The sequence below is a fragment of the Meleagris gallopavo genome, chromosome 7, assembly GCF_905368555.1.
Source record: "Meleagris gallopavo chromosome 7, MGAL_WU_HG_1.1, whole genome shotgun sequence".
Lineage (NCBI taxonomy): Eukaryota > Metazoa > Chordata > Aves > Galliformes > Phasianidae > Meleagris > Meleagris gallopavo.
This window is the reverse complement of record NC_139410.1, coordinates 17,980,698-17,992,476: the sequence shown is the minus strand read 5'-3', so window position 1 is coordinate 17,992,476 and position 11,779 is coordinate 17,980,698. Positions and strand designations below refer to the sequence as shown.

General features: G+C 42.5%; 1 protein-coding gene across 7 annotated transcripts in view; it reads left to right on the top strand.

Annotated features, from left to right (window-relative positions):
- Positions 1-8: 8 nt before the first annotated feature.
- Positions 9-11,779, top strand: part of UBR3 (ubiquitin protein ligase E3 component n-recognin 3) — a 95,844-nt gene continuing 84,073 nt past the window's right edge. For all 7 annotated transcript variants that reach the window (XM_085228882.1, XM_085228881.1, XM_085228879.1 and 4 more), the window contains exon 1: positions 9-576. In XM_085228882.1, coding sequence (XP_085085008.1) covers positions 131-576 — 446 coding nt within the window. In that variant the 5' untranslated portion in view covers positions 9-130. The remainder of the gene's footprint in view (positions 577-11,779) is intronic.

Sequence of the window (11,779 nt, the reverse complement as noted above, 5' to 3'; positions counted from 1 at the left end):
TATCGCGAGAGGGAGGCGCCACCGGGAGGGAGGGGAGGAGAGGAGAGAGGAGGAAAGGAGAGGAGGGCGGTGAGGGGTGCCCCAGAGCCGGGAGTCCGGCGCGGCCGTAACGGCCCCTCGGTTCCGCATCATGGCGGGGACCGGCGCCAGCGGCCGGGATAAGCGAGCGACGGCGACGCGGCTGAAGGAGGCGCTGGGCGGCGAGAACGGTGCGGCGGCGGCCGGCGAGTTGCGGGCGCTGCTGGAGCGGGTGCTGGCCCCGGCGGCGGGCTCGGGCGGCGGCGAGGCGGCGGGCGAGGCGCTGGAGTGGTGCCGCTGCCTGCTGTCGGGCGGGGAGCCCTGGGACGGCTTCGTGCAAGCCGTGCGGGCCTACGACCCGGCCACGCTGTGCGGCCTTGTGTGGACGGCCAACTTCGTGGCCTACCGCTGCCGGACCTGCGGGATCTCGCCCTGCATGAGCCTGTGCGCTGAGTGCTTCCACCAGGGCGAGCACGCCGGGCACGACTACAACATGTTCCGGAGTCAGGCGGGGGGCGCCTGCGACTGCGGCGACGGCAACGTCATGCGGGAGGCCGGGTGAGCGGCGGGCGGACGGGCACCTGCGGGAGCGACGGGCGGGCGGCCGCCCTCCTGCGGGCCGGGGCGTTGGGCGGGCACCTGCCGCCAATCTGTGAGCGGTGGCCTTCGGCCGGCCCGGCCCTGGTCCTCCCGCTGGTCGGTGGCCTTGCGTGAGGGCCGGCTTTCGGGGCGCCGCCGGGGCGGGAGTTGCCGCGCCCGGTGTCGGCCTGCTCCGCCGGCCCCAGGGTGGGCGCGGGCAGCACTGCGCTTCATCTGGGCGTACGGCGGATGGCGGGAGGGTCGGGGTGCGGGAGCCGGTCTCGGTTCTCCCGAGCCGCGGGTGGTATTGCCTCCCGTTGGCTGCGCCCAGCTTTAAAGCGGGGTCTCGGAACCGCTTATGTGGGTGCGGTACGGCAGAGTTCAGGAAAGGGAGGCGTCCGCAGCGCCCTGTCGACGTGCAGACCTGCTGTGGTCAGGACGGTGCCCGGCGTTACGAGCAGACTTCGGTATCTCGTTATATCTGCCTTTGTTCCATTGTACTCAGTGGTAGGAGGACAGATCGGCCAACGGGCTGTTGTGTTGGGTGGATCCTCGTTCATACACCTCAGCTGTCTTTCTGGAGCTCACTGTGCTCCTGTTTGTTACTGGAGGGCCACGGGTTTGCCAGAAGGCAACTCAGAGTACCTGAGTGGGGCTTCTGACCAGCGCTGCGGAGATGTCTGGGTTGCCTTAGCCTTGCTGGCATGATGTTCTTCCAGAAGATCCATCTCCTCCCAGTAAATCCTCTCTTGTGGTGGTATCAGAAAAAGCTAAGGAAGTGTGGAAATACTAAAATGCTTTCCTTAGTTTCTGTGTTTTTAACACCTCATTTTTTTAATGTGTGCAGTTCTGCTTAAAGATTGCATTTTTGATTCTGTTTCTTGGTGCCTGTGGTAACGGTTCTCCAGCTCTAGGCCTTGAAGTGCTTTCTTTCTTTGTTTCCTGTCATGTTTTTTTGCCCCCACCCCTCCATTCCTGTTAATTCTCTGCCTTCACCATTTCTTCATCCTTCCTCTTTGGTGGAGCCTCTTCCACTTGAGGACTCCCCCCAATGGATGAAATTTTTTTTTTTTGGTCCTTTTGTTTGATAGGTCTTCATTGACTTTAAAGGGCTGCTCCTGAAGTGATTTTTTTTTTCTCTTTCAGTTTTTGTTCAACTTCTGCTTTTTCTCTTTCCTCAGCATCATTGAAGTAACAATTCCCCTTGATCTTGGGAAGTCAGACAAAAATACATGTCACTTCTTCCAGTGTGGGATAGATTGAGGGCTCCTCATAGTGGTAGGATTTTAAAAGAACATGGATAAATTGAACTACTTCGGATAAACATTAAGATGACTTCTAATATTGCTTTCATCTCAGAGTTTATGGCTTCCATAACTGTCTTTTCATATTTTAAACAGTTTTTTTTCTTGAAGAGAGCTGATTTAATAAAGAAGATAAGTTGATAAATTTGGAGTGTAAACAGATGCAAACCCTCAGGGCATTTCTCTTATATTTATTCTAGTTATTACTTTTAGTACTGGAATTCAGAAGTAAATCGTCTTTGGTATAAAGTAGATCTCGTTGGTGGATTTAGTCCTTCCTGCTACAGGATTTCACGATGTTGGTCTAGGAACGATACTCTTGGCTGAGCAGTGTTGTCCAGCCCTGGGCATACAGAGCTAAACCTACCGGTGGGTGGGAAACCCGCCCATCATGTGGGATAGTTAAATTTAAACTAATGTAAGAACATGAACAAGTGCAAACATACTTGTGCACATACACACAAACACGCAGCTTTGCCTGTTGACTTGAATTACTTCAGTGCAGCGTGTTTGGATAAATTGATTGACCTTTGTGTGTACAAATCAGCTGCACAATAGCAAAGGTAATGCTTTACACGTGACTTGGGAGGCTTTCATTGTCGATTCAGGAAATAGGAGTGTGACTAGCCCAGTGTAATCTTGCCCACCCCAACCAGAGCTTCTATTAATAGCAGAGGAATCAAATGTGGAACCTGCTTGCAAACTCAGTAGGCAGATGGTAGATACAATTCTTTGTAGGTACTGTAAATGAGCATATAGTAGTAGTAGTTTGTTTCTCATGGTTACTGTTACCTGGTCCATGTGTTTAATGGGTTTTTTCTTTTTTTTCCCCATTTGAAAAATAGTTTTAATGGGGTGTTAGCTAACAGATCTGCTGTAAAGGAGACCTCTCCAGCTCACCATCTGGAGTATCTATTCGTTTTCTCTAGAGGTGGTTTTGTCTGCAACATGAGGATAGATATGTTTGTTAATCTTTTGGCACTAATCAAAACTGCAATTTTAGAGATAAATATTAGTTTTGATTTTTTTTTTTTTTTTTGTATCTGATGTCTTTTTATGGAAAAGACAGGATATACTGTGATAGCTGTCTGCTAATTTGGTTTAGGTATCTTCTGCATTTCTCAGTTATTTCAGAAAAAACAGATTGTCATGCTCTCAAACCTTGTGATTCTCATGCAGGACTCAGTGACTTTGGTGGTTAACTTCAGTTGATCTAATCTTAACAGAAGGTAATTTAGACTTTAGAAAATACCTGCATTTATAAATTTTAAGGATGTAGCTGCTTGTCCAAGTACGAAAAGCACTAGCTGTGACAAAGTTTTCTAGATTTTGAGCACCGGTGATACATCAGTGGGTAAAAATAATTTGTAGTTCTCTCCTGTGTGGTGCTGAGCCATAGACAGATGAAACTTGCAGCTCCGTCGGAGGTACTTAATAATGTTCTGGAGACAGTTCTTCAGTTCTAAAGCATTGATGGTAGACATGCTCACAGTTCAGCAGATGGGCTCATCTGTTTGGAACAAACATGCAGTTCTACAGGAGGAAATTCAGACTGGAATGTTTTTTTGGTTGGTAGATGGTCTTGTGTAAGAATGAAACTTTGTAGTTTATAAAACAAGCTTGAAGGAAGCAATATGCCATGTGGTTATAATAAGAGTAAAACTAATCAGTGATGTGTTATTGATGAGTACTGTCTTGCTTTTGTGGTTATCTTGTTCCGATTCCTCTTTCCGTCTGTAGGCAATAACCTGATATACCAGAGCCTCTATTCTTTGGCTGTTTCATTCCCCCGTGTCCTGTTTCTGAGTATGCCTTGCTGTGTGTTAGCTTATTTGTTAAATTAATCATGTGGGAAGCAGATGTTTTAGTGCTGCATTATAGTACAAAGGGAATAATATCTCCATCAAAAGTTGCATATCCTGAAAGGCAAAAAGCCAGGTTAAGAATTTCATTTAACAGGCTTTTGCATTGATGTTTGCTGTGTATTTGATGGTAGTTATGGCAACTGGTGGCTCTACTGACATGGAACATTGCCTTCTCTTGTGACTTATTAAAAAAAGTCTAAGAAATTATCAATTTCTACATGTGACAGTGGGCCATTTCTTTATTAGTAGGCTTGTGTGAAGTAAAAAAAAAAACAACACTCTAGTTATAAACAAGGTGACTGGTACAGGTCAGTGTTATGTGTTGTGTGTCCAACAGCACCTCCATGTAAATGGCTGTAGCTGTTCTGCAGCCTTGTCTCTCATTATCCATATTTGCTTTTCCTTTTAGCTCTGCTGTCCGAGAGGGTACAGCGCTATAGGCTTTGGAGATCCCATCTGATCTGCACACTGGGCCGGATCCATCTTGATGTCTGTGGTCATCTATTGGGTCTACTGTGATCCCATACAAAAAGACTGGAGAATTCTCATGCTTCTAATGAGTATAAGAAGTATACTCACAGTTTTCAACCTGTTAATTTCTCCTGCTTTAATTTAGTTGGAATTGGCTCTGGGTTTTTTTTTTTCAGGACATAAAAATGTTTGCACCAGGAAACACGCAATAGTTTTAGTTAAGATTAAATTATCTACAGTAGATACCTCGTATTGATGACCTTTGCTACTTCATCCCCACTTTTTTCTTTCCCTCTTCAAAATTCCCTGTTGTATCTGTCTTCAGAGACGCTGCTGTACAGGATCTCTTTTCAATAGAAATGGTCTTTCCATCTTATGTGGGAGCTGTAGCAGAATATTATTTCTATTTGTTTTGCCAGGTGAAAAGGTAAGGGATGTTTCTCCTATGTTTGAAAAAACTTTTTAGACAAGCAGTTGAAAAAAACAAGCTTGCTGTTGAGAAAGCTGCTATATCAGTTACTTTGCAATGTGTTCATAGTGCAAGATGTCATCTTCGGTTGTAGCAGCTGTGATCTACTTAAGATCAGAAAAGTCAGTTTAAGACTTGGTTATGAGAAATACAGGCAATGACTGTGCTGCTAGCTGTAAGCAGATTATATGGTTACTTTGTCAACTGTCCTGCAACAGCAAATAGTATTTAGCACAGGCAAGGTGTTGCTGCTTCAAAGCTGTCCCTTCCAGCGTGGCTCTGTCAGTTGTGTTCTTGGTGGGCCAGAAGGTTCCAGTTCTCCAGGACCTGCAGCTTAGTGATGCAGCTTCCAAGAGGGGAGGAGTACTTGTTTGGGCCTTTCTCCAGAAGGCTGGATGCTTCAAGAGCAGGCTGAGGCTGTACGTGTAGCCAAGGAGTTTGGACTAAGAGCATTTTGATACTTCCTTGAAAGGTCCTCAGGATTGTTGGGGAGTTATGTGTAGCATTCTGCAGGGTTGTTATCAATGCCGTTTAGCTTCTTAGTTTTGAAACCTTCTGGGCTACTAAGGACTTTTGGCTGAAAGGACGTAGGAGCTAAGTCTGGGTTGTACTGCCTGTTACCTTGGCACGAGAGTCTCAATAAACCCTGTCCTGTCCTTCAAAACACAGCTCAGCAGCCTGATCCTCCACTAACAAGCTGCAGGAATTCATGTTGCACTGTACTGATCAGAGCATTTTGAAGAAACATAGTTACTGTGCAGAAAATAACTGAATCCCTCTGCCCTCCTCACCCTCCCCCATATGTAAAGCTTGTCATTGTGTATTGCTGCTTAGACTTCCACGATGATATTCAGGAGTTTTTGTAGGGCTTTAAGTTTGGTCTTATCCTTGGAAAGCAAGAGATCTTGGATCACTAGTAATTAAGTCCATCATGACTTACAGCCAACTCACAAACCTGTCTGTCTTGATTTCTCATAAGAATGTATCCAGTGAGAGCTGCATCAGTCTCTGAAGTAGAAGCTGCAGTGTTTTCCAAATGGTTGGCAGCCAAGTGATAATTTTGGATTATTGCTTTCAGAGCTGTGGCCTGACTAGACGCCATGTGCTTTATACATGCCTCAGGAAAACTCAGTTGTTCCACAGGCGTCGGTAAGAGCATGAGGTGACTGTCCCCGGATTTGAATCCCCTTGGATTCAAATGCATCAACATGCACAACTTTTTACACTTAAAAGCCTCAATTCTTGCTGTGTTACCCTCTGTGGAAAAAAAATAAGTGATAGTCCTAACCCTCTAGTTCTTGCTAGTAAGGTCAGCCTGGCTTGAAGAACAGACCAGTGCTGTTGTATAGCATGCCTTGCCTGAAATTTGATTTATTTATTGTGTGAATTAGCTATTGCTTTGTAATATACTTTGACAGGTACTCAATTTAAGAAGAGCTGGTGTTTTAGAAGTCTGTGTGGACTTGTTTGGATTTGTGCTAATAAATGTTGACTATCAGTTCCTTTGCTTTGATCTTCTCAAGTTCCCCTTATCCCTTTTTTGAAATTCTCAGCTCTCCAGGATTGTAAAGTTGCCATGTCAGGGTGGAGCATCACGTGTCTGGTCATATCTGATCTACGCAGAACTGTAATGGATCCATTGGCAGCAGGGTAGCCAGTATTTGGGGTGCATGCTGGTAAACACATTTGTAAGGCACTTCTTTTACATTTTCTTAATGGCAATCAATGTAAGTTCTTTCAGGTGTCGGGGCATTCTTTATTAGAACTTGCAGAATGTCAGGAATTCTGTATTTAAAAGAAGTCTGCAGTGGTATTGGACAACTGCAGGTGATTTAAGTAACAGTCTCATAGATGCCCTTCTTTATGGAGGCTTTTGATAGCAAACTTTGAAAATAATGTTCTTTATGTTTAAGTCACAGAGCAGCCATTTGAATCCTACGATAACAAGGACTGTGTAATTAACTGTTGCCTTTGTCAGGACCCATCTCTGCTTTTTGCATGCTGCCTGCAGCAATAATAGCTTTGGCATAGAACTCATAGGCACTTATCTTTCCAAGAAAACTGTAAACTACATATATTGCACTTTGTTGGAGCTTAAAATAGTATCTTCAACTGAAGTAGACAACTTTTAATAAAAATCCGTGCATCTGACTCAAATCCAAAAGAAATGGAAGTTTACGTGTGATACTATGCAGTCACTTAGAACTTTGTCAGACTAAATCTTTGGGACAAACTGCTACTGACTGGGTGTTTGACCTGCTTACGTTTTCTTGGGGAAATTTAGTTGTTTCCTTAGTAGGAGAAGTATTTTGTTAACTCTGATTTGAAACTTTTGCTTTTTGTTCTTTAAGTAGAAGGTGCACTGTTCCTGTGCTTTAAGGTAGGTAGTTGATGGGACTCTGAAAGCAACTGAATGGGGAAGCTGTATGTGAACTAATGGCTTGGGATGATACATTTGGACCATATTTTGTACTTGCTGATGTGCTCATCTTTCAGATGTCAGCTGGGAATTCTGCTTTGTGAATGTTCTGCAAGGCTAAGAACTCTGACAGAGTTTTTGTGCATCCTGAATTAGTTTGTGCATTATCTTAATTTCTTTATTTTTAGCTCTGTATATGGAAAAAAAAATATATATAAATATACTTTTAATATATATAAATATACCTTTAGCCTCCATGTTGTGAAATACTTTTGGACACAAATAATTACGTCATGGGCTTTCTTTAATGTTAATTTTGAAGAAATTTGCCTTTTAGAGTTGAGTCTGAAGAGTGTTCTTTTCACTACCTTCTTCAGTCCAATGAAATGCTAAATGAACTACTTGTTCAGGTGGTGCCATACCTGTCCTCAACTGAAAGAGCTGTTTTTCCTGTTGGAAAATGTGATTAGAGACTATATGCATGCATGCAAATGGCTGAATTAAAGTGATGCTAATGATCTTCATGCTGTCATAAACATGCATGAAGCTATACTTTCAACATGCAAGAGCTATACTTTGCAGTCACCACGTTCTTGTCTTTGCTGTAGCTTTTTCAGAGGGGTATCATGTTTGTAAGTCATCTAGCAGTGTGTCTGTTATTGTATAAATACACTTAAAATAGTGTGAGTTGAGGCTTTTCAGTCAAATGAAGTAAACGTAGCCTGTACTTATGTGTAATTATGGTGATGTAATTATAACCCAGAGCATTCACCCTTTTCAGACAGATGGTATTTTTTATGTCAGAAGATGAGTTGATCTTCCGAATTACCCATTTTTCTCTCAAAATGCTCAGATTTAACAACTTTGTGTGTCCATTCGAACATAAGCTCAGCTCCAGCTCTCTTCAGAAATCCATTTCTCCTCATTCTTGCTGTATTTCAAAGGTTCTGCAATAAAAACTGCCATACCTACTGTCTGGTTGATGGTGGGTACTTGTGCATTAGTGAAACTCATTGTAGTTTTATCTACTGTATGAGATGCTTGTGTCTGAGAACTAAGTGGGAATAACAGAAGTGTTCTTCTGCAGAGCCTCTTTGTTTGCTTTGTGTCCTCACTGGGGAGCAGCAGCACTCAGCACTGCGGATCTGCTGGGAGCTCCTGCCTGTCCTGCTGGGGTCAGGATATCTCCCAAATACCTCACCCAGGATTTCTAGCCTCCTAGAATGGCTGGACAGCTTTGTTGCAAGCGCTTACATCCTGGAAGGATGTCCTTTAAGTGTGTTTGTGGGCCTCCTTGCACATTTCACAGATCCTCTCTTGATTCCAGAGTCTCTACTTTGGAGCCTTCTTGGTTAGGAGGGTTACACCCATCCTTCTGCTTGGGTTTGCTCCTTGCCAGCACATCCCTAGTGGTAGAAATGCAAATGCTGAGTTCTGTCACGGCTCATCTGTTGGTTGTAGGTAGCTTCCTTACAGAGCAGAAGCTGTCACTGCTCAGGCCTTGCAGTCAGCACCACACTGATTCATTTTTGGAAGCCTGTTTTGCAGGTGAAAGGAATGAATTTAGCTATTGAAATATTGAATTCAACTACGGAATTAATGTAGGGAGCAAAGAAACCTGAACCTAAATTAACAAGAGGGATAGTCGGCCTTATTTTTCAATTAACGTCATGTTTGATGTTGGCTGGGGAAAGTGGATTTCCATAAAGCAAGGCTGCAATATATCAAAGGCCTTTTTCATGAAGATGAATTTCTAATTCTGTTTATAGAAGTTATATTTTGTTCTGAATTAACATTTGCTTTCGTATGTGAATAGCAAAGGAAGGGAAAACTTGTAAAAACTCTTTACCAGTATGTGAAGAATGAAAAATCAGTTTGTAAGATCTCTAGAAGTCAGTTGTAGCCCTCAAAATATTTTGCATCTTGCATCTATTTTGTGGAAACAACGTAGTATTTGCCTGCTGGTTTTAGTTGGGACAAAATGCATATTCTTTTTGAAGTGTTTGTTGGGTTCTTATGTGCAAAATCTATTCATTTTGTTTGAATACTTTATGAAACGCTATATGACATTCTGTCATGCAATACATGATATGAAATTTGTGGCAATTGTCCTAAATAAAACCTCAGTTTAAATGTGATTTATTGCTACTGAGTAGATTAATAAGATACAGATTTGTTTTTGTTGCTTTTGAGTTGTTTAGGAGTTGAGATCCGTGGAGTTTTCCTGGAGCCCTTTTGTTGAGTCCAGTAATTGTTATCCAGATGAGAATTCCTAAAAGCTTCTATGGGAATTAGGTGCCCGTTCTGAGAATGGGATGCCTTCATTGGGCAACTTTATCATTCGACTTAAAACAAATGACTTCTAAACATGGGGAAACAGGGAACAAAACAGTGAGAAAAGGTGAGGGTAAAAATAGTCCCCGTGTGTATGCCTGAACTTATGTCAAGTTTCTGGAATGTGACTGAAACTTGAGATGCAGGGGGATGCAGCATAAGGCCGTGCAAGTGTTCAAAAGCTGTAAAGGTGTGGCCTGGCTGGTGCCAAAGGCACTCATTAGCTGCTGTAGTAACTGGGGGAGCTTAAAAACCTTCCTTTGAAGTGGAGGAGTTGGCCTCATGGTGAGCCTTGTCTACTAGTTGCGAGACATTATGCACATTCAAATTTCAGCTGGCCCTCCTGCATTCTTGGTTTTATATCTTTGTTCTGTGTGTTTTATACATTTTATATATTTGTGTGTGGATCTGTTTTTGAGGAGTAGGTAATTTTCTGCTCGCTTAGTTCCCTGACCTTGCTGTAGCACAGGATCAATCGAGTGGCAGTGCTGGAAGAAGTAAGGGCAGAAGACAACTGGGGGAGCTGACCTAGTTCAACCAAAGCCTTTGTGAAACTGTAGCCTAAAGGAAAGGAGTTATTTTACCTTGAACATACATTTTAGAAATTCCAGGGGAAACCACTAAAGGCTCAAACAGGAGGAAGAGTGAATCTGTAAAGTCTAAAGTGAAGGTTGCTCAGAAGATGTTAATGCTGCTTACATGAAAATAGCCAGTATTCCTTACTCTGACATAAATGATAACATTTCAGTGCAGTATAAGACATTTCAATAACTGTATTTGAAGTCATGTGATTGCTTGTTAAGCCTCTACTTAATTGCCAGTTACTCTGCTATTCCTTCCTTTTACTGAAATTAGCTGTGCCTTTTTGTGAAAAACAATTTCAAAGATAGGAAACTGTAGAAGAAGAAGGAAAAAAAACAAACCCAAAACAAACAAACAAACAAAAACCCCCACAAAACAAAAAAAACAAAACCATCAAAACTCAAGTATATTTTTGAATTAGAGAAAAGAATAAGGAAGAATATGATTTTGTCCGCTTGCAGATTTGTATTTTATACTTCTGTGTTTTTCTTCTTTTTGACGGTTTCTGGAGCATTTTGAAACATATTTACAAAGACGAACTGATGCTATGATGAAGAAGCCCTTTCAGAAGTATAGGGGACTGATTAAGGAATAGGCTTGTTTGCTGTCTGTCTGGTGACTGGATAATCTGTTGGTGAAGGTTATCACAAGTGTCCCTTCCAGTCTATATGAGAAGCTTCAGTTTGTTTCTTCCTTGTCACAGCTTGAGATTCTGGCTGTTTAGTTAAAACAGCTGTTGTTTTTAAACGCTGAGGATTTTGGAAGCCTTTGTCTGGTATTTTGGTCAATATTTGTGGAAATGTGTAGGCAATAGGCCTTTGAGTGGAAGAGAGGATGAGTATTTCCGTTGTATGCTTTTTAAAGCTTAGGATAAAGCAGAGTCTCATAAGCAGTTATTACAAACCTGGGCTCAGTGAGATTTCTTCACTCTTGTTTTTAAATTGTAAAACCTAAGCATTGGTTTTCTGGGTCATCGTGGCCCAAGGTTAATTCTTGCCCTTGAAATTCAGTATGGCCAATATGTTGTCCAGCAGCAGATGGTCTCAGTAAGGATGTGTAAAGATCCTAGAACTATGTATACTTTTCTAGCTGCTAGTTTTGAATCTTATATTGATTTCTGACAGCATGCAGACTTTGAATGATAGATATAGAGAATGGCTCATCTTATAAAATGACTTGAGCATTCCTACTGCAGGGTTTAGGATCTGGTATCTAGAAATTGTTCTCTATTTGGAACTGATGTAACTTGTGTGTATGACAGTGACAGGACAGCATATTTCCTTACAGTGACTTATAACTTGGTTTCCTCCATGATTTTTCCAAAATCTGTATTAAAAATATTTATATCACGCTGTAAAGCCTTTTTGGGAATCTGAAGATGTGATTCTCATCACTCAGCTACAGGATAGCTGTAATAGATTGGGGATAGCGGACCCAGAGGCCGATTCACAAGCACTTTCCTGGTGTAGGCTTGCTGGGGAGCAGAGCTTTTTATGTCCCGTGGAAGGGAGCCCTGTATGTAGCAGAAGCTGGGATTCAAAACTGCTTTGCATGTGAGTTAATAATCTTGCTTTTGTTACTGTGACTGCCTTAGCTTGTGATGAGAACCCACTAAAACATATCTTTTGGCTGAATACTGAATATATGGAGAAGACCAATAGAAGACTTATAAACACACTGCATGCTATTTTTTTTTCCTAGTGTGTCTTTAAGTCTTTTTATTGTTTTTACTTTTAAT